This window comes from Harpia harpyja, chromosome 1, assembly GCF_026419915.1.
Source record: "Harpia harpyja isolate bHarHar1 chromosome 1, bHarHar1 primary haplotype, whole genome shotgun sequence".
Lineage (NCBI taxonomy): Eukaryota > Metazoa > Chordata > Aves > Accipitriformes > Accipitridae > Harpia > Harpia harpyja.
In genome coordinates this window covers 40,552,616-40,579,685 of record NC_068940.1, presented here as the reverse complement: position 1 = coordinate 40,579,685, position 27,070 = coordinate 40,552,616, and the positions used below count along the sequence as shown (strand labels likewise).

General features: G+C 40.5%; 1 protein-coding gene across 2 annotated transcripts in view; it reads right to left on the bottom strand.

Annotated features, from left to right (window-relative positions):
* Positions 1–27,070, bottom strand: part of STK4 (serine/threonine kinase 4) — a 50,860-nt gene that overhangs the window by 9,244 nt on the left and 14,546 nt on the right. For both annotated transcript variants that reach the window (XM_052789032.1, XM_052789042.1), the window contains one exon: positions 14,519–14,676. In XM_052789032.1, the coding sequence (XP_052644992.1) occupies positions 14,519–14,676 (158 nt within the window). The remainder of the gene's footprint in view (positions 1–14,518; positions 14,677–27,070) is intronic.

The following is a 27,070-nucleotide window of genomic DNA, read 5'->3' as shown; positions in this document are numbered from 1 at the left end:
GGGTTTTATTGGATACCACTTGCTGCGACTATTTGTAGCAACCACCTCAGAGTGTAATTCAGCCTGCAGCATGAGAGAGTGCATGGGTGCTACAGAAGACCATGAGCTAGGGGGAGGTGTCAAATCTCAAAGATTCATGAATGTGAGCTCTGACAAGTGTAAGAACTGAGATTATTCTGGAATTAGCCTTCTGTAACTTGAAAGACTGGTTAAACGTGGTATCAATTAAATGCTCGTATCAAATAGACTCGGAGGGAACAGATTACTCAATAGTACTATGCACTTTTTTTAAACCAGCAAAAAAAGCATTCAATTTCTCTGGCCAAAATTAAATGTAGAGGGCGATTTCTCATGCTAAGCAGTGCTCCAGACTTTAGGTCTTGAAAACGGTGATATAAATTGGTGTTGGAATAGCATGCCATTTTTTTCCTTAGCATTTTTCCTGAAATGCTGGCTCAATACCATTTGGCATACTTTCAATCACTGATCTAAAAATTAAGTGCCTTGTTCTCATTTATGTTTCTAGCATAAGGAGGCCTTGATATAATGTATGAGCAGGCATTAACTATTTATTCACTGTAAGTTGTCCAATGCAAGGGACACAAGAATCTAAGAACCTACAGGCGCTTACCGCCCACTTTTCATCATGATTGTCAGGTCCCTACAACTTCACAAATCTGTCAAGAAGCCATGCTACAGAGGGGCTACAGTAAATCAGCACAAACCCCAGAGCCTACACAAACATTAATGATCTTTATTTCCCCACCCTTTTAGCATTAACATGTCAGTGAAGTTTCTCACTGCTATGAAAGCAGTGGATGAAATGCACTCACTGTGGGATTTCATGCAAGATTAAAAATACAGATATTAATCTTTCAAAGGATTTGAAAAATAAGTCTCAGCAGCACAAGCTTCTGCTTTTAATGCATCTTAATTATTTAGGCAATGTGCTAGCAAAACACACCATGGGCTGCAGCACAAGTCAAAACAGCACTGTGGCTAGAACTTCCCAAAGAAAGTGAACAGGATCTGTGATCAGTGCACATCTGGAGACAGCTGTTTCAGGCCACCTCATCTAGACAGCAGAGGACTTCCCACAAAGACATAACACTCAGCTTTCAACTAGATCATCATATGCTCTTAGAGGCCAAGTCAACTTAAGTCAGCGCAAGTCAAGCAGCTGAAACAGTTAAATGAGTACAATCACAACATCACTTTTTTGTGGAGGACAGACACTAACACCCGCTCCGCATTTCATCCCTAGCCAAACTGGAAAAAAGTATTTTAATAGAGAGTTAATATCAGAGGAGACCTAGGCCTTCTCAGATGACATGTTTGGGCTAGCTCTACCTTACTTTCAGAAATGTGTAGTTTTATGGCTACTGAAAGTGAAACATCTTAGTGCTACAATGCCAATAAGGATCCTAGTTATTTTCTAATGTAGCTCTGCTTATTTGAATAAAGGTGTATGGTACTGAACCATTGTATCTGTACTATTCCTACAGAATTACTGGAAGGCAGCGTCTGCCATTCTCATTCCTGCACTGCTCCCTGCCAGATACACTGCGAAGACCACATCTAAACTGGAAACTTCCCTCTGTCCTGCATCTGCAGTAAGAACTACTGCCAAGACCTCTCTTTTCAGCTTAGCATCTTGCTAGCTTAGCAAGGCTTCTCTCAAGCTGCCACACAATCATGGCCTGATGAGCTTCTTGGGAAGCTGCCCCTCCACTCGAGGCACTGCTGCTCACAGCACCAGTACCACTTCACTGATGGAACCTCATTCATCAGTGGCTGCCGAGGCAAAAGGCTGCCTTGAGCACAAGACAAGCAGAAAAGCCCAAGCTTCATCAATACTAGCTTTCTGGCTATTACTTGGATGGCAGCAGCGTAATGCTGTAACATGGATTTGAGTTGAGCCTTGACTCAGGTCAGTCTGAAGGAAAGCTCTGCCGTACCCTGGGGCCAGGCAGCAGCCCCCCCGCCCCAGCACAGCTCGCCTCCAAGCTGACCTACTCCCAGCCGCGGGCTTCTGCTGCGCCTTGTCTTGCTAACGTAAGAGCCATGTAATAGCCGCGATCTCGCTGGGAAGTTACTCACACACTTCCCCAGTCACCCCTCATTCCTCAGCTGATATATCCTATGCTGATATTTGATTTTCTGATTTCAGGGGATCTAAAGGGTCTATATGAGTGAAAGTATATGCGTGTGTGTGCGCGCACGCATGTGCACACTAAGTTGCACTCCACGCTCAGGATTTGTCTCTTCCATAGCAAAAACTGCCATAGTATTATTACTCAACTATTTCTTATTTGAGGGTATATTTACATCCATAACATTTGATCCTGCTGGTTCAGCAAGGACCACCCTCAAGCGTACTTTCAGTAGCTAATTCCTGTGACTGCTGTGGAAGAGACATACACACATGCTTTAGACACACAACTGCTCCTTCACCAGCTAAGAGGCATCTTTGCTTTGCCTTCTCACCCTCCCCAGTTTGGAAGTTTTCCCCCATTTCTCAAAAGCCTGTAAGGGGGAGCTTTGCTGTTGGCAAGATGTCAGAAAATTCCCAATACATAAACCAATTTCAGAGGATTATAGCAAACATCCAGATCTCCCTGGCTACTCTGGCTACCCAGACATAACTACGCAGCGATTATTCAGAGCGGTTACCCACAGAGCAGAGAAGATTGCACAACCGCGAGAACACCATAGCCTGCATCAATAACACTGCCATCCCTGAGTTGCTCTTAGCCAAGAATTGCACTTTATTAATCCTTACTGTAATCCCTAAAACACTCAAGGAAGTTATGGTGTTAAAGCCAGTACAACCATATAACCTCTGCATGCTGTTACTACCCTCAGCATTGTACATAAGTTATATTAAGGAAGAAAACCCATCCAAAGCTCTACTCATTGATATGAGTGGTCATAAAAAAAAGTTTTTTTTAAAAAGAGCAATGCATTTTAATCTTCTATGCTCCAAGACTAAATTTCCCCTTTTAGCCTTACTATCAATTATGAGTATGAATAATCTTATTCACTTCCAAAATCATCCCAAGTACCATACACACTTAATCTAAACAAATGAAATAACAGATTGTGTCAGTGTTATTCTGCAGCACTGAACTTAAAGTTAAGTCCAAACCTTAAAATCCTTTAGGTACTTAGAAAGTGGCTGACTAATCCTGTAACCACAAAGACAAGTTATCTCACTGGGTTTTTTTTCAGTAACTGAATCAGAAACTAAGCTAAAAGGTCAGCCAGCCTGGACAAGTGCAAAAAACCCCCCAAACAAACAAAAAAAACCCCCAACAAAAAAAAACCCAAAAAACCCAAAGAAAAAAAGAGCAGAAAAGGAGAATCACTTGCTTATAAAAAACACTTGCTTGCCAGAGATTTGATTAAGGAGAAACACAGTAGAGGTTTTTTCCCTTCTCTAAGTGATTATGCTTTAATTTTCTTAAGAGAGTACCAAAACACCTCTGGACATGCTAAAATAAATCATGTCATTGGGCTCTGAAGATCTGGCTAGCTGTACAAATCAACTGTAAAGTACACAGCTGACAAACTTTTTTTTCCCCTCCCTCTTTTTTAAAGAAAAGCAATCTGTGAGAAAATGCTGATTCCTTTAAACGAAATAAAATTTTCTACAAATCTGAGACATTTAACTAAGTTCTGCTAGGAAGGGTATGCAGGCCTGTAATGGAGCTTCCTTCCAATCTGACATACCCTTTCCTCCTCTCTCCCTTGCTCCTAAGGGCTCTACTCACCTAAGGATTAACAATTAATTTATTTATTCAGGATCGCTTATCCTGAATAAAGCAGAACTCCTGAAGAAGTAAAAGTAAGAATACCTAAAGTAAGAGTGATTCCTTCATACAATATTGCTCAGTGTACTATTACCATGAAACACAGAGTAACCAATTAGTTAACACTAAATTAGTATGTGAATACAGTCTTCCATTGTGGAGTGAGAAGTTTGCTACTGGTATAGCAGAATCATTAACTTATCTGAAGACTTCACACACTTAAATCTGCAATGCACAATGAAGGTTTAAGACACACAGTTTCAGTTTCAAAGGCTTAAGACTGTATCATCCATGGTAAGGAGGCATTATAGATAGGCCAAAGTTGTTTAAAACTATCTTAACACTTAAAGAGTATTAACCTTTATTCAACAAATGTTTTTAATTTGAGTCTTAGTCTCCTAGTTTATTTCCAACTCCAGGAGAGCTGCTGAAGAGGGTTTGTTTCCAGGAAGACCACACCTTTTGTACCCAAAAGTGAGGCTCATCGCAAAAGCCCGGTCCGACGCTGCTCTGCCTCCCCTCCTTCACCAAGGGAAAGGAAGCCATAGCTGCAATTTGAAGGCAAGGAAGAAGGAAGAGAGAATTAAAAGCTTTCTGAGGAAAGCCTGAACTACATAGATTTCCAGGGCATTTTGGAAAATGAATAGCTGCATGACCATGGGAGAGGCTGTCGTCTTTAAAACCAGGGGTACATGTTTAATATCTCAGAGACAAACATTTTTTGGAACAGTCCGCCAGTGAACCATCTCCATAAAATCCATATCACACGAACCTGCACACATTACCATGCAAGGTCTTCCCAAGTGTTCACTATTACTTGGGCATCTCTGTATAGTGATACTGCATGATGGTAAGTCACAAAATATGAAGGAATTAAGCACTCCAATTCTGAATAATATTCCTTTCAGACTATATCAGTCTTTGTGTATCAGGCTACTCTTTCTCCCCCTTTCTTGAAGGTCAAAGCTAGGCTTTTGAAGCCATCTGGTCACTGAGGTTATGGAAATAAAAGCTACAGCAAACCTCCCAGGATACCCTGGCTGTTGGAAGCAGCCATGGCCAACTGCGAACTCCATTACCTTCTCTGTACAAGCAAGACCTCAAACATGCCTCACACATGATGAGCACCCCCCCCCCCCCCCCCGGCAAAGTCTCCTGTTGAGGTAAGCAGGGAGACACCCAATAATTACACACACCAAATAACGCCGGCAATAAGCCAACATCTAGATTTTTCTGCAGGTTTTATCGTAATACAAGAAGAGGGTGCACAAAGGTAAATGCACCAGGTCCAGAAGTCAGAGCTGAGATAACTTTGCTCCTCCACAGTACATAATTTCAGGCACTTGTCCGGATAAGACCCAGCCCATTGGAAAGTATTCACAGAAGCTTGATGGAGACTTTATACCCAGGCTTTTCCCTTACGGTCCAGAGACTCCATCCTACAAGAGGCAATCCAGAGCAGCTCTATTAGGCTCCTGATGCAAAGAGTCCCCAAAAGGAGCCCTTTTTACTACAGATGAGAAAAACCTGGACAGGCTTGTCTTTTTAAGCTACATTACCCTTTACAAACATTTGTACTGACAGATGAGTTGCAAGAAGATTTTAGAAGCATTTCAAATAGATCTTGTTTGAGCAGCAGTGTTCTTTAAGGAAGATGCTGTGCCAAGAACACACCCAGCCCTGAAAACAGATCTCAAGGCATAACAAGGCTCAAACAGGTTTTCTAAAGAATTCAGTATGCTCAGAGATTTTTTCCAACATCACACCTTTAATTATTAATTCCTCTTCCCTTTCTCCCAAAGCAGAAACACACATTGCAGCCTGACCTTAAACATACAGCAGTAGTGGAACAAATCCCATGATCAAAGACCCTGGATGAAGTTCTGTTAGTTACTTAGTTCATCCACAAAACTTTCAGTCAATGTCTCAGCTCATTAAATGCTGCAGTAGGAAAGGGGCCTCAAAGATAGTCCATGATGTTGCATTTACAAGTCTGAATGCTCTCAGATAAAGTTGATTTCGGGTTACATTATTTCAGCCTCCATTAAGGGCTATGACCTAAGCAATTCAACAGAAACAGCAGCAACTCATTTTACTTCCCACTCACCTCAAGCTTCATTTAAAAAAGCCTTATATCACAGAAGGCCTGCTATATATGAAAATATAGCAAAAAAAAAAAAGCAATTTTGACAGCAAGTTGTAGCAGTAAGTACATTGCAATCAATGTCAGTATGCACCAAAGTGAAAGCAGGTGGTGAACAATGACCCTGTTACCAAATGTAAGACAGCAGAAATCTATTCTCTTCCACAATAGATATGAGTCAAGCCACTGAACTACGTTTTTCAATTCAAATATTGCTAACAAATTTTGAAACCAAATGTGGCATCTTCTGGGTTTGTTTTTTTTTTTGTTGTTATAAAGGGAATTTAGAAAGGTTTATAAAATCTACATACATAGAGCCTGCTGTAAATCACACTGATGGTTTGAAGCAGCCATGAATCCGATAAAGTTTGCAGTAAGGTTCAGAGTGACTTCCTCATGCAAATGTTACAGAAGATTCAAGACCACTTAACAAACAATAAAAAGAGATAAGCAAGCTGTTCCTGGGCTTATTTTTAAAATGACTGTATGTTTGATTACAAGGTGACAAAATGAACCATTTTTCCTTAATAAAGATGCCACAAGTTGAAAGTATTTGCTGGGAAGAAGATACTAAATATGCTGAAAAGGTAATGCTTAACAGAAACACAAACAATTAGCAAAGCTTTAAAAATGCTTGGCAGATGGCTGAAGGGAAAAAAAAAAAAAAGGAAATCCATTTAAGGGACATCAGTGTTATGAATCAAGGCAGGTGACATTTAAAACCAATGAATAAAACATCACAAAAACCTGTCTCTTCTTATAAATCATACTTCACAGTGGAAATTACATCTAGGTACTACACTTCAAGATCCTCCTCAGTTAGCAGGAGATAACGACCATGGGGGTACGATTTCAGGTTTGGAAAGTAATAGCTGTCTATTCTGGACTACCTCCTGTTGTCAGAAAAAAATATTCTTTTTGAGTCTGTGTTTCCCCCCCCACGCTCCCCCAAATTATGGTCTTAATGCTCTCCCACTGAATGAAAGTTTTATTTAGACTCAGCACAGCACAAACAAGTATCTCAAGTTTACTTGTTTCCCAACTAGGAATCTGCCCTTGCTCCATAGGACCTAGACAGGGATATCTATCAGCCATCCCAGATCTGGCTTTATCTCTCAAACTGATGAATGCCCTAGCAAATAAGTTCACTTTACAATCAAAGAAAGACTACTGGAAGAAATCAGTGCCTGAGAAGTAATTTTTATTCCAGCCACCGCTGGGAAAAAGGAGAGTTCATGATAGATGAAGGGAAGAAACTTTTGGACAGAGAAATCCCTGAAGATTGACTCAAAGTGTTTGGTTTAGTCTTAGAAAAAATGTTATTGAAAAAAGCTCTACTTTAACCAAACACATTTTTTTTCTTCTACACAAAACTATACATATTCAAATGAATTTTTGGAACAATCAATCTTCATTCATCACACAAGGGTCAGAGAAACTTGCTCTCTTAGAAAAGAAAGAATGTATTGCAAGTTTCATAATAATTCAATAGAAGTCTCAAGATTATTAGATTTTCAAATAATCCCATTGAAATGACCTGCAAATGTGCACATTCTAATAAAGCCTTTTTTGCTTTTGTCCAGGCAGATACACTTTCTGGAGTCTTAGTAACAAGTTCAGATTATCCACTTGAGTAATTTTGATGGGAGAAAGGAGGAACAGAAAGATTAGTGCAGAGGCCTGCATCTGACACCTTTACCAAGCTGTTTAAAAGACAGAAGTAAAAAGAAGATAAAGCTGAGAAGATCACAGTACAGTCAGGAAACACTATAAAATGATAAACTAAAGTCACACAACAGCAGCTTACCCATATAATGCAAGTACATTTCTTCTAGCATCTGCCTTATCCAAGTATCCTTCAGCTTGCTTTCTTCCTACTGCTAGAAAAGACCCAAAGACCAGTTCCAACAAAATGAAAGCCAATTATTTAGCCTGCCATCATTCTCAAAGCCTGCAACTGTACAGAAAATACTCCCAAGTTTTTAATCGATTGAACTTTTAGAAGGACAAAAGGTAGTAAAGCTATAAAGCATCAATATTAGATTGCTAATAAATGCTATCCAAATGAACGTTCAGAGAAACCAAAGATATTGAATGTTCAGGTACTGGTAGACAATAAGCTGTTCACAAGACAAATGACACCTTCACAGACAGAATACAATAAATTAGAGACTCTGATCATTGTAAAGCAGAATGTGTTTACTGTTATTGATAAGCAATAAATCACCTGCCCTTTAACAGTTCCTCCCTATAAATCACTTCCAACAAAAGAAACAGATGATTCCAGTATGCAGCCATTCTTCACCACAGTCCTGAGCTGGGAGAAGAAATATACTGTGTTGAGTGATACCCATTTTTAACTGTAGTCATTCTGTAGTGGTGTAGGGGAAGCAGCCGGGTGATGCAGGAAACGTAACACTGTGCACCGTGAGATACCAGCTCCAACTTCTGCAGATTCATACCAGGGCTGAGCGGCATACAGAGCTGCAGTGTGCATCAGGCATTGCACTTCCCTGGTTTGGACTCCAGCCTGCAGTGACCCATTGTGGTTGGCATTCTTACTGCCTGGACCACAGCTGATATGCATAAGCAGACCCTGATCTGCAGGCATTGTCAGGCTGATGTCTACCACCAGACTCAAAAACACAATATCACCCTAATGTGATGTGACTTGCTTTGAAAGAATTAAGCTTTCTATAAACTTTTCAGTAAGAACTTCAATCTCTTGTTATCACACCAATACATTATTTGTTTAACTAGAAGGAAAAGGATTCACATTCATGATTTCACCGCAAACCAACAGCCATTTGTCCAATTGAACAAGCTGAAGACACCATTAGTCTAACACACTTTCCTTCTCTGCTGGGTTTACTTATGTATTTTAAAATCTTTGTTTCCAATGTAATGTTTCAAACTACTAAGTAAAAGCACAGAAATGAAGATGTTAATAAAAAACAGGATGTCCCAGATGAGAGCAGCATACTGAAACATTGTCTCAATAAACAGAAAATTATATTTTTCTTTACTACTTCAAGAAAAAGAATTACACCTCCATTCAGGTAAGAGGAAGGCTCACTTTCATTTATGTTATACTTGTGAAAAAGAAAGATCTAAGCAGTAGCTGTTGAAAGCTCTGGCTAGAAGTTGCTTACAGACAAAAAATACCACCATTTCCTATCAAGTAAGTATAAATGGACATACAGTTATTCGAAGTTACTTAAAGGACGTTGCAGTTGTGATACCAACTCTTGCAGTGCAGATAATTCCAGAACTCCAAGAGATGTGAATATACTTTTAGAAAGTAGACTTTATTAAAATGTGTTTTCTTGATGTTTTGCTTCAACAGTTTGCCAGACTATTGCTTTGTCTCTTATCCGAACAAACTGCATCGCAAGCGTGAAATGTATTTCTATTGGTCACTCCTTTGTCCCACTGGCTTGGTGAACCATCCAACTCCTACAGCCTCCTGCTCCAAGGAGCCACTGGCAGGACTCAGTGTAAGGAAGACGAATACTGTCTGGAGCAAGAGCTTCCAGGCAAAACCAAAGACCACAGTAAGACATCGACAGACACTTTTGAAACAAAGATACCTCATTTCAAAATAAGTGAATTTTAAGGAGCACAGTCCACAGAGAAGTCAGGTATCGACAGCAAGCTGCGGACCAAGCACTTTGGAAGCAACAGGCTAGACAACTGGTTACCGGAAAGAAATCTGTAGCTGTGGGATCAAACCCAGCCCTTCCTGCAACTCCTGTAACTCCACAAAGTCCCTTCTCTGCCCATCTCTGTCTAGCAGATGGTGAGGTGGAGACAAGAACTGTTGCTTGTACATGAGGGCTCTGACTGTGCAGCCCTGACAAAAGTTGCAGCTGATCAGCACCTGCATTCTTCCCCTCAATTAGAGGCAATTAACACCTCCTGCTCATCCTTCCTTCTTTTGCCCTGCAAATATTTCAGAAGCAGCAGTTCTACTGCTTGCAGGACAGTCTCCCCCAGCAGTAGAGAAAGAGATGACACTGTGCACTGAAAAGTGATAAAAAGTCTGCTTTGGAACTGGGGGAAGTCACACCAATCTTTCCTGTCCAAAGAAATTCCCATCAGTGGCCGATGAGACACTTCTCAAAGGGAGCTAAAAAGATAAGCTAGTGCAGAGAATAGCACTCACAGCACGGAAACACAAGACCTGAAACACAGATTCACTCACGGCAGACTGAAGTGTGGTGAACCTGTGAGCAGAGGCCATGACAACAACCATCTTCCGCAGTCCTTCCACAGAAAGCTGAGAAATTTGCCATGTTTACTCCTTCTACTTCTGCACACCTTGACACTCTCAAGGATATACATTAGTTTTATTTTTGTAAGGAAAAAAGTTCTGCTCCAAAGATTTTCTGCTTCAGTGAGAGAACCTGTGATGGTACACCCTCTTCTTTAAGCCAAGGAGTGAGAAGGAAAGACCCAAACTACTGGCTGTTGATAATTGTAGGAATAGGAAAGGTCTGATTCACCAAGATTTAGCATATGCAAGCAAAACAAGGTCTTCCCAAAGGAAGCAGGATACTTCTTAGGAAAGAGACATAAACCTTGTTTCTGAATGTCAGCTTCCCTCCCAGAGCTGCAGCAGCAGGATGAAGATTGCCAGTGCAGAAAACGACTGTTGATGGTTGCAGTTCTCCACTGAGGTCCTGCAGGTGAATGGCAATGCTTTCCTTCAAAAGCTCAGCTATCACCTGGTGTTCTTCCAGTGAAGCACGGATAGCAAGAGCAGCTGAAGCCAACGTAAAAGTGTCTGTACCAGTTAAGGTCTTGACAGGCTGCCTTACACAGGCCAGGAATGGTCAGCAGGTACACAGGTGCTGGAATCAAAAAAGCCTTGGAGCAAATGGCTTCAACTCCTTGTGTAAAGCCTACAGAAAGACTTGATGTCCTGCAGTACTCTTGCTCTAGTGTCTGTTAAAAGCTCAAGTCCTATTTGACTCCACATCCAAAACAAGCCCCTAGGATACTTAATCAGCATAGATTCACTGATATATGAAAAATTATGACTTAGACTTATAGCAAAACCTAAGCTCAACACTACAGGTATTAAAACAACAGCAGTTGCATCATGATGGCAAAATTCAAGATTGACAGGGGCACTACTGCCACTCATTTTTCACAAGAGAAACCACACTCATGAAATAACTCATGAAATAAAACTGAAAACATTTCAGTACTGTCATAGCTACCATAAGCCATGAATGGCTGGAAGCTGCTAATTTGCTAATAAAACAGGCTTTCAATAAAATGGTTAGTGATATAATACAAACATTCATGACTGGATGATCCACAAATATGTGCTACAATAGGTTTGGCAAGACTGAAGGCCTTTCAAGCAGGAGCAGAATAAAAAGAAGTGATCCCACTTTAGCCACATGCTATATTAGAATACTGACCTGCTCAGAGCAGTTAAAAGGCTTTTAAAATAGGAATAAGCAAAGGGTTTGTTCTGTCAAAGGGCAGGAAACACTGCACAATTAGTTTTGCTGTATGTTACAGTACTACTGAAAGATTAAAGAGAAAAAATGTATGACATTGTCTAAACAAATCTTCTAGCATCATTAATTTAAGTCTGTGCAACAGTATGTGACTAATGTTCACTGGCAAAATTAAATTCAACTACAAAAATTTCGAGATCTGATTATGGCAATTAGGAATTCTACATACAATGCAGCCTGCCCATTAACAGCCTACCCCTGCAGCATTTTCATATTAGAGTTTGTTATATTCCTCCTAAAAGCAAGAATTTTTGCCCATAATTAGTATTTTTTTCCCCCATGTTAAATAAATCATAATGTTCTTGAAAACATTTTTCGTAACCAAGCAGTGCTTAAATCTTTAGAGATCCTTGTTCAAACATGAGTGGGGATAAACATTAACACCATCGGGCATTGACTAATCAGTTAATAATAACTTCTACCTCAGAAGTCCAAGGCTGGAAATACACTGGGTTTATACCATTTCTGGCCACAACCAGGACATAGCCAGAGCGCCACGTTTGAGAGGAATGAAGTTCATCACCTTTTAGAACGGGATCTCTGGGTTTTCCGCTCTGCAGAGGATGGGGCTGACTCAATCTAACCCTTATCTAACATGACATTGCCATCATGATATAAATAGTGTCTTATTTGCCTGCTTCAGAGGAACAATGTTAGTCAAGAAAAGGTCAAATGGTTTTGCCACAGGGGAAAAGAGCAAAAATCTTTTGTAATTTAATATTGCCTTTTTTTTTTTTTTTTGAAGACAGGAGATTCCAGGTGCTAGTGACATAGGAAGGAGAAGAACACAGAAGAGAAGACAAGGCATATTTATCTACTCTGCAGTAGCACAAAGCAATAATATTTGAATCATTTCTTAAGGCCCAGGAGAAACTAGTATTCACCCAGCACCTCAGTGATCTCATCTCTACTTGGAATCCTGCAAACTCTATAGACAAAGTCTGCTTAAACCTACCTACTTTGACAATGCAGAAATAAGTTATAGCTGCAGGCAAGCCTAGGACAGATGTACTCGATACACCTAATGAATGTATTTTTTTCTTATTCCACAATGCTTACTGCATTGATGATTTCAATTAATAAAGCATTAATAAACATTACTTTTACCCATAGCTAGCCATCAAATTGATCCATTTTTAGCCAAATGGGAGAAATACCCAGTTTTAAGTCTTTAAAGGCATTACACAATGTGAGGTTCCTGTTACTAACCCTCAGATAAGGACTATACAAATACCCATGTGTATTTATTAAGGTTGCTTTCAAGCATTTTTCTTATGCTACAGAAAAGAAAGTAACTCTGTTACAAAATCTGCACGCAAGACAGGCTGGTATATTCATACACAGTTGAACTAGAGAAATAAATACAGCTGGGAAGGAAAATTTCTACAAATTACTACATGAAGGTGACCCAAATCCCATTTTATTGCTAGCTTTTATTGCTTCCAGCGCACTGGTAATCTATGCACATGGCAATACTTCAGTACTAATGGAAATCAGTAAACAAGGTCACATGCGTGTCAAACAGTTGCTTTCCACATTCTAAAAATACTTGTAGGTCCTCTTTGCTAGAATGGCACCAACCTTTCCTTGTGTCATCCATGCTGCCTGTGCCGCTCACTGGGTGTAGCCTGCACCTAAGGCTCATGGTATGCAGGGTGGAATACATCCTACTCAGTGGAAATAAGGATAATTGCTAAACTTGTTATCAACCAAATTAGAAAGTAAAATAATTACAGCAAATTTCCCCTTGGGCCATCTTCTGCAGACTACAAAAGACTTCTAAGATACTCCAAACCAGCCCATCTTTCCTCAGAAATACCACACATTGAAAAATAATTGTTTATCATTAAATTAAATTACAGCATGTAAGGTGAATGAGATAAAGTATCTGACTCGACTGGAATCACGTGTTTGGCCCAGACCCTGTGATACACACGCAGCTTGCAGGTTATTTTTGCAAAACATGTTTATGCAGTGACTTTAAGCCTTCAGGCTAAACATAACTGTAGTGCAAAGGGCTACAAGAAAGAGAATGCAACAGGTCTCCTCAGCTAGCCATCCTTTTCAGCCTAAATAAGAAAATCTGAGATACAGCAGCAAAGACAACAAAATATATGTAATAGCAGTAGTCTATACAATCTGTACAAAGAGAATGAAAAGCTTCAGCTATTATTCCAGACTTAAAGTAAAGCGTTTCCTCAAGCTGTGACTAGCAGAGGGATTTCGCTTTCCACACTGCTTTGTGAAGGTGGAGTGAATCTCACCAACTACTGAACGCAGCATGACAACCTAAACCATGGGCAACATGAACAGACATCGTAAGGGTGCACAATGCACTTAAAGCAAGAAGTGCTTGCAGTGAAGTATCATTGAAAGAAAATGCAGTGGAGGGAATGGTGTTCAGCAGAGCGTTCATCTTCTGGCATTTTGAACTCAAACCAGAAATTTTCCATCCTCACAAAAAATTACATCAAATTTATGAACAGTAGATCTTTCTTGGACTTCTGAAAAGTTCCTGAAAATTCTGAGCATGTGAACCTTAGTTAGGAAGACTGAAATTGAGGGCTTGAAAGAGAAATGAAGACAAGCTCAACATTTATATAATAAACCAAAACCCAGTGCCAAAGCTTGAGAAAAAACAAGGAAATTCAATGGTTCTAACGCTGTTCTTTGTCAAACACTACACATTCAGGATTTGCATTTCCTAACTGCCATCTGGAATTCTATTCTTTTATTTTAAATGCATAATGGGGAAGTAAAGCAAGATAGCTTGTACCTTCATGTCCTCAGGCTTTGTTGTTTGTTTGTTTGCTTTTAAACAAGGAAACTATACAGATAATGACTGGTTATGATTACTGAGAAATACCTAAAGAAAACGAGTTTTTCAAAATGCCCCATCCAAATGCATTAGCAATTAGAATCTCCTCAAGTTTCCATTAGTCTGTCAAAACAAGAAATAATCTTATAGCAGCTCTGACTAAAAATCTTACAGATTGTCACAATGATTGAATTTCAAAGTATAGACTTACAAATTCGTAGTCTCCATCCTGTGGTACTTTCCAATCAGATGAATTTTTTGTCTGGCCAGACACATTCTTCCCAAAGCTATTGATTTGATTCTCCTTCTCCTTCTGCTCAAAATATTCAAGGAATGACGGTTTGGCTGGCTGCATCGTTTCATCCCTCCCTGGAAATATTAAAAATAAAAAAAACAGTTTTGAAAAATATATTTTCAGTTATACAGCCTTACATCATGCCCAAAAGTGATTTTATTTTTTTAGCACACACTAAATCACGTAGTACTGCTAAAGTACTTGCTAAAGTACTGGTTTTTCAGCAGCTTTTCAATCATAAAACTGACTGTACATTGAGAAAACTGGAGAATGGATGCTTAAAGCCCACCACACAAGTGATTACAATGCTGGAGGCCTTGGTCTCTAGACCTGCAATCCAATCCATCAAAACACACTACCAGGTAACCGAGCTTCATGCAGTGAATGCTAGAACTAAACTGCTACCAACTAGAGAGGTTGGGTTCTTTTTTCATCCCAGTGAGGTTGCATGCACTGCAAAATACACAAAGTTCCAAAACTAAACAGTGTTGTTTTACAAGCAGAAACTCATTTTTATATTTATGAATGGAACAGTACAAAAAGCAAGGCTTTCAAAGACCACAATCTATCATGCAAATATCACATAACTTGGGTAGAAGTAGTCAAGTTCTAAATTTCTTGGGCAGAAAGGATTAACCAGTTTGCAAAGCTTCTTTTTTTTCTTTTTATAAACAGTAAGTTGTCAAGTTTACTGCCCTAGTTTTCTTTTTGTAAATTAATTCCTCTGAACACACTTTTAGTGGATTACTTGAATAAGCCAGATATATAGATTAACCATTCAATTCTAGACTGCATTTAAGAAACTTGGGGTGATAAGAAATGGGCAAGGGTACAAAGAGAGACAGAGGGGACAAAATAACCCCCTAAATATGAATACTTTGATTTGTAAGAGCAGGTCTCATAAGCCTCCCAAGCATCATTCTTGATAACAAAAAATCCACACATACTGATAGGAGAAGAAAGGATATAGCCAAGAGCACAAAGCTTTAGCACAACTAGGTTTACATTATTCTCATTTGTCTAAGTTATTCTTTAGAACAACCAAAAGTTAAATGAAAAGGAGGAATGCTGCTGATCCATTAAGAGCAATGAGCTAGTAAAACTACATTGTCATAGGGTGCCCAGATACATTGCATAGCTGGTGGCATTAGGGATATGAGCACTAATGTATCCCTTCTTCCTTTAACCATCACACCATCCGAATCCCTGCTCATGTGATTTAAGTACCATTACATACAAATAAATCTAGCAATCCATTCAGCAAACAGGTTTCCATCACTGAAGGAAGAAACGCAGGGTCACAAGTTCCCAGATCAAAGCAGATCCCCAGCGCTGTTTGGAGAGAGAGGAGGTGGGGTCCATGAACAGAAGGCAGCTTCAGCTATAGGGTGATGACAGCGCAATAGGGAAGGAAGTGATGAAAAGTGAAAGGATGAAAATACTGATTCCTAGCACAGACAGCATAAAAGCCAATACAGGAAGAAAACACAAAATTTATCTTCACAGCAAGTCAAGACTGAAAGACTTTCAGTATCTCCAAAGGAAGATTTCTTTACTAGTGGAACCAGTACAGCATCAGCTGCTGCCCGGACTACTCACAGTTAAAACTGGCCTGTCCTGTGAGTTACAGTGCAGCTAATATCTTCTAAAGAGTCGCAATCTAAATGAAGAGGCAGGCTTGCACAGCAAACATGCTTCAACAGGGCTGCACCACAAGATCGTGACAGCTGCAAACACAGCTAAAGACTACTCACAGCTTAATGCCATTGTACTGCTCATCATGATAAAATGCTTCACAAAAACCTGTGAGCATAATGGAAGGAAGCACTGTAACAATACCTAGTAAAATGTTTTTGTTCTGATAAAATATGGTTCTCTAGGCACTGAAGTAGGTTACTCATACTTGAAACATATGTTTTAGGCAATGCAGAAACCATCCTTTTCAGAAAGCAGGATTAGAACTAGAGTTAACAGAAAATGGCATCAGAATAGCCTAATTCTGGACTGTGGAAGTAAGTTCACTGTTGAATGCCATACATTTGAAATAATCTGTCATGCAGGCAATCAACCAGAAGTTCAGAGCTTCAGACAAGCACACAGGTGGAGCCGTCCTTTGATGGGTTTGTGGGGTTGTGATGGGTTAACCCTGGCTGGACGCCAGGTGCCCACCAGAGCTGTTCTATCACTCCCCCTCCTCCTCAGCTGGACAGGGGAGAGAAAATATAACAAAGAGCTTGTGGGTCGAGATAAGGACAGGAGAGATCACTCACCAATTACTGTCACGGGCAAAACAGACTCAGCTTGGGGAAAATTAACTCAATTTATTACAAATCAACCAGAGTAGGGTAATGAGAAATAAAACCAAATCTCAGAACACCTTCCCTCCACCCCTCCCTTCTTCCCAGGCACGACTTCACTCCCGGATTCTCTATCAACCCCCCAGCGGCACAGGGGGACGGGGATGGGGTTTACGGTCAGTTCATCACATGTTATTTTCTGCCACTTCATCCTCCTCAGGGGGAGGACTCATCACACTCTTCCCCTGCTCCAGCGTGGGGTCCCACCCACGGGAGACAGTCCTCCACGAACTTCTCCAACGTGGGTCCTTCCCACGGGCTGCAGTTCTTCATTAACTGCTCCAGCATGGGTCCTTTCCACGGTGTGCAGTCCTTCAGGCACAGACTGCTCTAGCATGGGTCCCCCACAGAGTCACAAGTCCTGCCAGAAAACCCGCTCTGTGGGCTCCTCTCTCCACAGATCCGCAAGTCCTGCCAGGAGCCTGGTCCAGCGCAGGGTTCCCACAGGGTCACAGCCACCTTCGGGAACCCACCCGCTCCGGCGTGGGGTCCTCCACGGGCTGCAGGTGGATATCTGCTCCACCGTGGACCTCCATGGACTGCAGGGGGACAGCCTGCCTCACCATGGTCTTTACCACGGGCTGCAGGGGAATCTCTGCTCTGGCGCCTGGAGCATCTCCTCCCCCTCCTTCTTCACTGACCTTGGTGTCTGCAGGGTTGTTTCTCTTACATGTTCTCACTCCTCTCTCCAGCTGCCGTTTTCCTCTGTCCCAACTTTTTTCCTTCTTAAAAATGTTATCACAGAGGCGTTACCACTATCGCTGATTGGCTCGGCCTTGGCCGGCGTCTTAGAGCCGGCTGGTATGGGCTCTCTCGAACACAGGGGAAGCTTCCAGCAGCTTCTTACAGAAGCCACCCCTGTAACCCCCCCCACTACCAAAACCTTGCCACACAAAGCCAATACAGGGGTCTGCGTAACACTGACTCTTCCACAAGTTTGTCCAGAAGGCAGGCTATCACAAGACAGTCCTCACTAAGGACATTCAGCAGTGCTTTCCTCTTGAAAAAATATTAGCTACTCTGGAAACCCATTAAGATTTAATCACCGAATATTATTCTTGCACATAGAATTGCCATCCAGTGATCCAGAACTTCCCTGGCAGACACTGTCTGATCATCAGACAAGTGTATGAATTCCTTGGTCAGCTATGAGATACTTTAGGAAGTTATTTGTCTACAGACATGTTAAATACAGAACAAATTTCCGCAAAGTATGAGAAAACTTGGCAGGATATTTGGGTTGTGATACTGAGAGAAGTGTGGTTCTATACAACCTGAAATGTCATGATGCATTTTGAAAAAGCACTGCATTGTACTGCCTCTCCAGGGTCAGCTAAAAGCTCAAGCATGAACTGAAGCGCTCATACTTTTGCACCATGACAACTAGAACACAGACAAATTATTCTACCCCTGGCAGTAGTTCTCCCTCTTTTAAAAACAAAACCAAAAAACTCATCGTACAGAATTAGATCAAGACAGACACCTTCACACAGGCTGCGTGAAGGTCAGTCAGGGAAGAGACACGTCTGCAATGTAGAAAACAGATTTGCTGTTGGGAATAATTACTGAAATACAATAGCAATCCAATTACAGCTAAGTGATAAAACTTTTATTTAGAATGAAGTAAATACACCCCTTGTATTCTGCTGCAGTACAGCCTGTTTGAAGCAGGAGGTAAGTTGTTATGCCCCATTATGGCAATGTTTAACACCAACAAATTTTGTAGAAATAGAAGAATTCATAACTAACTAGGCTACTCTATACACAGCTTACTAGCAGCCAGCCTAGGTCTCAGTAATTCAGGCTTCCTAAGGGGAAAAAAAAAAAAAAAAAAGAAAATCTAAAACAAGCTTGTACTCTATGTTTTGAAAACAATTGTTTGCAGCACAGGAGACTTTGAAACCAAGTGTTTCACTCCAGTGACACTGGCTTATTCAGTTCTTTTCTATTTTTTTTTTTTTTTTAAAGACTGTTAGCTTATACCAGAGCTTAATTCAGAGTGTCACTTAAAATAATCATGCTCATTTCCCCACATCTTGTATTTTACCAAGAACTGCAATATCTGTAAAGGACTAGTTACATCTACTGAACAACAACCTATTGTAGCATCACTGAATTATTGAAAGGCACATCCAAACCCAAGCTTTATTTAATAAAACTTCTGTTTTCATGCAGAAATGAAAGCAACAAAGAAGAAAGCACATGAAGTGGTGGGGGTAGTTTATAATCCCGAAGAGTACAACTAGATTTTCAGCCCCAGCAGTACAAGCGACCGAAAAGCTGGGGGGCTGCAGCACAAGGCTGCCAGGACACCGAAGGGGTCTCTGCCATGCTGAGAGGGTGGGAGGGAAGGGGGTTTGTTCAGCCTGGGAAGGGCAGGAGAGGCTCTAGCTGCGGTCTCCCACTCCAGCAGGCCATCATAGCCCCACTCTCCCTCGTGAAAGGATGCGAGGAAGAGCCTGAACTGCAGCAAGGGGGCAACTCTGCTGAACATAAGGAAGAAAGTTTTCACAACAGGGATGGTTGTGCAATGGAGCAGGGCTGGAGCGATTGTGCAAGGCCCCGAGCAACCGGATCTGACATTGCACTTGGTCCCAGCCATTGCACAGGGAACCAGACTGATGACTCCCAGAGGTCCCTGCCAAGCCAAGCTCTTCTGAGACTCATGCCCTTCACACCCGCTGTCAGACACCTCTAACGTTGCAGTCACCTCAGGCCTTTCAAACACATGCAACATTTAGTCATCAATTTTAGGACATTTCTACACATCAACACGTAACACTGCATCTTTATTTAGCATTGGTTTGGTTTTTGTTTAAACTGCTAAAAATTGAGATTGCTAACTGACAAACGAAAAATGGAAAAAAAAAGATAATATAAAATGAAAAATAGCCAGAATACAGATCTAAGATGTCTGAAATTTTAGTTGCTGCTATGATCTAGTAGGGGTGTGTATGCAGCAAGACTGACAGAAACCCTCCTGGAGACAGACAGACACTACACCAAATAAATTATCATCCCAGCACGACTGGATTCTTTTCGTCAATCTTGGCACTTAACAGCAGTGTCATCTTTCCAAAAATGATCTGCTATTAATTCAACACAAGAGTCACACTGCTATATCTTTAAGATTTTGATAAAAGGCAGCTGAAGACAAAAATCAATCACTGCTATTTGCAGAAGCAGACACTGCTGAAAGATGACACTGCACTAAACGTGTCTGTGCCAAAAAGCATTTAATTTTCTAGTTTTATAGGGTTAGACTAAAATATGAACATTTGACAGAAAGTGAGATCACAACTGTGACAGAGAAGAGCCTTTTATGAGAAGGTCACCCTGTGGTGACAAGAAGGGCTTCACCATGCATTTATTTTGGAACCTAAAGAGTTGCTTATAAGGATGAGCCGCGAGAGCTCCCTGGAGCCATTAATGGTCTACCATTTAGATATTCAGTCATCTTTTAGGAGCTGTATTAATTACACAAATGGAACACCACAGCTCTGCTGGAGCCGGTCCAGCTGACTGCAGAATTGCAGGTTTGGGCTAGCTGTACAGAGCCACAGGCGCTGGGAGGACCCATCGTCGTTCAGCCTGCCATGTAGTAAAGAGCAGAAGCCCTCCGCAAAAAAACTCACAAGTGCTGTCTGGTATAAAGTCAGGTTTAGAACATCAGTATTGTTGCGTGTGGGAACAGAAAAAGATGTGAAATTGGTGGGTCCAAAGGTAGAGGATGCTGTAAATTGTGAACAACAAATATCCCCTTAGATTCTGATTTTTAAAGGAGCAGCACGCTACGCTTACTACTGATTTCACTAATAGTGTTACCCTTTCAGCAGTGGAAAGCAAGTCCAACTGCATCTGGTACCATGCAAGCTGGGACAGTCCTTACCCAAAGCACAAACAGCCCAGACAAGCCAAAAGACAACTGACAGATACCAGCAGGGCACTGCAAAAAGCCAGCGAGGCAACATCAGCAACAGCCAGTGGCCTTAGCATACTGGATCCTCACCTCTGCCAGGCTACAGCAAGGGTAAGTTTTAAGGAAAAACTTAAGCAGTGTGCTCCCTCCCAGAAAATGTCACCCGTCTGAACACTTGAGGGAATGGAAGAGGTCAGTCTTAGTGGCTGACTGCAGCATACGGACCTCCTTACATCAAGCAAAAGATGACAAAGAAGGTGTGGAGAGCCTTCAAGCCATTTTTATTTCCATATGATGCTGCAGAGAAAGTAGAATAATAAAGAATAAACAGCATAGTCAATTAAACCAGCAAGATATTTACTTTTTTTCCCCCAGTAGTAGAGAATATCCATGAAACCAGATCATTCAGTATCATCTAGTCCCAGAAATCGAAGCACTTATTTTGTTGATTTTGTCAAATTAGCTCTCACAATTGAAAATTTTCAGAAGCTCATGAGCTTCAAAGGACGCCTTCAAAAGCAAAGTGGGATTTACAAAGTCCTTCTATCTATCTGAACAAGCTTGCTGAGTAATGAAACTAGAATTTCTGCTTTTCTCTAAAATTATTCTTCTCTACTCAAACTTGACAGCAGAATAATCCTTGTTTTATTATTCTTTCCTCTTGAAAGAGATTGCTATTATCTACCTAGGGTGAAAATTCTAGAGTCACAAAGCTTGTCATGAGAGAAAGATAACCTCAGGAACGCATTTTGTGTGCTCTTTACTCAAGTCAGTTTATAAAGTTAATACTTAAAATACCTATTCTTGAAGCCACAGTGAGAGATTTCCTCCCTTATATCACAAAAATTGGAGCTAGAGTTGTGGCTGGGAACAGTCCAGGAGATCATGCTACAAATTCATCTACAAAGAAGGTAACGTAAATCAACAACAATGAAGTGATTAATTACTACATTAGCAGTATCAAACTAAAACATGATACTTGGTACATGTATATGTATTTGTCAAGGTTTCAGGAGGCTGCATTCTTTAGATACAACTGGCCTCAGCGCTGGAGAATACTTGCGTTTATGAGAATGAGGTGTCAGAAGCAACAAGACCAAAAATTTTTAAGTTGACTTATGCTAGGAAAGTATCATGAATGCCCTGCAGAAAGCTCAGGAAGTTGCAACCCTGTGAGCAGGAGCTCAAAACAGCTCTGCAGAGATGCAGTAAAGAGCACTCATATCAACTTTAAAGAAACCAGAGCTATCACTGCCTTTAGTCAGACATAATGCCAGAAAGGATCCCTTGGGACAAGCAGCATAGTCTTTTGCTATCGTATACAAGATTATATAGTCCCTTTCACAGAGTGATCAAGATCTATTGTAAAGCAATTGGTTTGCTTTGTCCTTGCTGTTGACAGGCTTGCTGTTCTCCTGAGTTATAAACCCTCTCACTTCCAGTCTGAAGTTTATGGGCAGCCAGTGTATATGCACTTGTTCTTGAGCACACCTGTCCTGGTTTCAGCTGGGATAGAGTTAACTGTCTTCCTAGTAGCTGGTACAGTGCTATGTTTTGAGTTCAGAGCGAAGAATGTTGATAACACTGATGTTTTCAGTTGTTGCTCAGTAGTGTTTAGACTAATGTCAAGGATTTTTCAGCTTCTCATGCCCAGCCAGTGAGAAAGCTGGAGGGGCACAAGAAGTTGGCACAGGACACAGCCAGGGCACCTGACCCAAACTGGCCAACGGTGTATTCCATACCATGTGACGTCCCATCCAGTACAGAAACGGGGAAGTGGGGGGGCAGGGATTCGCCGCTCGGGGGACTGGCTGGGTGTCGGTCGGCGGGTGGTGAGCAATTGCACTGCGTATCATTTGTACATTCCAATCCTTTCATTATTGCTGTTGTCATTTTATTAGTGTTATCATTATCATTATTAGTTTCTTCTTTTCTGTTCTATTAAACCGTTCTTATCTCAACCCACGGGTTTTGCTTCTTTTCCCGATTTTCTCCCCCATCCCACTGGGTGGGGGGGAGTGAGTGAGCGGCTGCGTGGTGTTTAGTTGCTGGCTGGGGTTAAACCACGACAACACCTCAGCTCTTCGGCATTTAAACCATCATCCTCTACAGTGTTCACCTTCCCTCCTTGCCCTTTTTTAATTTTTTGTTTTGTTTTTAGGAGTTGTCATATCCAATGTCATCTTTCATTTTAGTGGTCTAAATAAGCATAGACCTTTCGCTGACTTCTCACGTAACAGGCTTAGTCCCCAGTAGTCTCAGTAAGCTTCTGCCTGCTTTAGATTGAATTATGTAACTTTAAGATTGAAAATGTACACGTATTTAGGATGCACAAAACAGTGCCTGATGATTATGTGCAAGCAACACTTCATTAATATTAAATTTCAAATGGAATTGCAGTTTTATTTGCTTCAGGCTATTTCTTAGAGATCACAGCTGAACTTTAGCAGCTGGACAGCATAATTTGTATAGTATGAACAGGACTGAGTCATTTTATGCAGCAGAGCAGAGATGCCAATTTATTCAACCAGAGCAAAAAGTGCTCCATCATTAATGAATTCACCCCATGGCAACACAAGCTGAGATTTCCTCACATTAAAAGCAGACCACATAACACTTCATATCTATTGAAGCTTATGAGGACAAGTCTTCCCATAATTATGGCCTATCTCAGACTAAATCAAAGCAGAACATACCTGACAGGTCCTGCTATTAAGGAGCTCCTAAATGACCATAAAAATCAAAGCTAGGTATCCTAACCAATCTCTTTTAATGAATATAAGACATCAAAGTCACCTAAGGAGAAGAGTACCGACACTCATCAAAAGCTGTGGTATATACAAGGGAGGACCTTCTGAAAGAGGAGGAAATCCTCACAGTAATGAAAGCTGTTTAAGACCAGGTTACCTCCTTTTGGATCTTTTACATAAAAACTCAGAAAAGATTATAAATATATAGCAGCTTTCTTCCTCCATCACAAATTTTCCTCCATTTTTCAATTTTCATGTCAAGTGGACACCTTATGTCTTTTACCTCATTAGCTGAATTGCCAATTTAGTCCAGTAACCACAGTATGTGACACAGGCAGCGAGATATGAAGGTGCATCAAGCAAGAAGTGAACATTTCATATCCTGCATCATCTGGCTCAGGTTCTGATGAGTCTTAATGAGAAGCAACCAGGGATGCAGTCTTCAGGTCCAGCATGCTGTGAGGAACAGCTCAGGCTCCCCCAGTGGCATATAACCACGTAAGCATTTGCTAATACCCTTTCTATTCATAACCCGGAAACTCATTTGCTTATCTAGAGAGAATAGAAAAGAAGGCAATGAACACTTTTTTCCTGAAGCTTGAAAATCTGCTGGTAAAAACAAATTTGGTTTTAAACTTCTGCAATTAAGGAATTTAAGAGTTTATAGTTTTCCTCATTCCTGCTCAGGAGGAAAGCTTTCTCCAGGTTTTATTTTGATCCAGTAGGAAGTGAATTTATTCTTAGAAGAGACAGGTAGGTTACAGTTTGCCCGTAAGTGCAAATATATGCATGCGTGCAGGACAGAGATATACTTACTAAGTGACTTTCTACTACTCTGTCTCTTGATTGAGTCTCCTGAAACATACTGCCTCCTGTACGCTAGCTATTAGGACTGTTAGTCATACTTCCCATCTTCCTCAAGGCAATGCTTCTGTCCAGGGAAAAAAAAAAATCCCCCTACTTTCCATCCCCCATCATCACAAATGCAGGAGTTCTTAATAATAAAGTGTTAGGAACAGCAAAAATAGCTGTGTTAAACACATACATCTCTTTCTCCAATTTCAATGTCTCTGAAAATATAAATATTAACAAATTATTAACTTTGTCTTAGCATTAAAGCTTTGTCAAAGCTTTGTCAGGACAACCAAAGGTGGACAAGCATCCAACTTAGATCACAAACTTAACTTTTCTTCATGCTTCAGTCTGCACAGAACCACTACTTCAACTGCTAGCCCACTGCACAGACATCCACTAGCCTACCACTATTCAAGCAGAAAAAACAAAACCCACAGCAAAACCCCCACAACAAAATGACAGCATGTAAAACTCCTCCCATAGCTCAAAAATACTGTCTGCGTGTCCGCACAACTTGATATTCTTAAACAAACTGTGCTGGCCACTGTTTATGTCAAGTTTGCCAGCAAGGCTGCTATTAAGATAAAAGTCAAAAAGTAACACAACTGGAAGACTTATCTGTGAAGATTTGTATTCTCCACACCTCAAGAGTGGCAGTACAATGCTTCTTACAGTTTGAGAAGAATTTAATCAAGGTAGGTATTTCTATAAACAGTGTTATTTAAATGCATAACGCTAAGAGTGTTTTATGGTCCAATTATGCCTAAATGGACCAATTTATTTTAAACACAGAACTGTACCACTGGACCTTAATAACACTAAGTAGTCAGAAGCTGCTTATGAAGAGCTATTGTCTATGGAGAAAACCAGAGGCAAAACACATCCAATAGCTTTGTTGCACACATGATGTAAATCCTGGCAAGATGTGGAGCTATTCTCTACAGTACCTGCATCAGCTATTTGGATAACATGCATCCACACTTTTTGGACAACTACTGATATTACACCACCTATAGCTACACCTCAGCTACATACCAGTAATACTTTATTAAATTATAATATTAATGCAGTCACATAAACCTTCTGCCATCCATATTCATTCTGCTGTTCACATTACAGCTTTTACAGTCATTGCTTCACATGAAAAATCACAGGTTCATTAGTGGGGGAAAAAAGGTTTCCCAAGTCTTGGCAGTAACACTTCTCTGGTTCAGGTTTAAGTGTCACCCACTGGATGTCTCACAAAGCCACCAAGACTAGCAAGCTTACTCTGAATCATTTTTCTAATAGCAAATTGCCAGGTTTGCATCTTAGCTCATTTAATCTGCTAGGGAAACTCAATCTCCCCTCAAAAGGGGAAGTATGTTTTTAAAAGGACACAACCATGCTTAGCAGTGCGTGCATGGTAAAAGCATAACAAAACCCAAACCACGCCTAACTATATTATAAGAATGAAGCCTACAATTTTTTATTTTACACATTCACCAGCTATTAAAAATTTTTACCTGCACATTACATTATCAAGGTAGAGGCAACAGCATTATTAGAGCTTCTGGTCTACCTCTGCCCCAGATGCTCTACTGAATGTGTGCCACATTAACAAAAACCCCACACCCACAATTCTTCCACCAACTCCAGATCCCTCATTCATCTTGACCCAAAAACCAGACAGCCCAACTCACGCCACTGTTGGCAGTTCTACATTCTCCAGGGTCATTTTATTTGGTGCTTAAACAAGCAAGAGGCACTTTAACATAGGAAACAGGACAGATTATAGTACTAGACAAACTAGATCCTATTTCACTTGGATCTGATTGTATTGCAGTGTCCAAGGAAGGCAATATGTTTATCTGCTTTATTATAAAATTATGTTCCACTCTTTAAATCGAAGAGACAAACTCATGCCAAGTTTCCACTTTCTAAAGACCTACAGCAAATAAAGCAGAAAAAGCAAAAAAAGAGAGTGAAAAATGCTGCACTGCTTACTAGCACTATATATTCTCTCATAGAAAATTTTTTAAAAGATTATTTCAGACATATTAACAGTTCAAAAGTTATTCCAGCTCTCAAGCACAATGGAAATGTCTGTTATTACAAATCATTGTTCATCTATAGTTCTTCAGCTACTTCCAAAGTTTTCCTGGAATAGTTTAACTGCTATCCATAAGTAATCTGTCAGCAATCGATTTATAAGTAAAACGTGTCACAGCACAGTTTAGAATCTGCGGTTTCAGGCAATCACTTGAGTGCTTTCAAAATACATAATAGAATATCATAGTGACATTTTTAATGCTGCCTGACTATTTATATTGAATGCCCAGAAAAAAGCCAAGCAAATGAAAGAATTTAAGCAAACAGAATTACAGCTCAATTGACTACAAAACAAAACTTCTCCCACAATGTAAAATACTGGAATTTAAAAATGCTTTTCCTCTGAGCCTGAAAAGTCAGGAACCGATCTATGCACGAATCACTGTCAAGGTTATTGGAAGTTGTTTGCTAGAGATTTTGAAGACAATCCTATCTAAAGCATCGTATTTCAATGTCCTATAAACACTTTTTAGATTAAAAAGAAAGAAAACCAAAC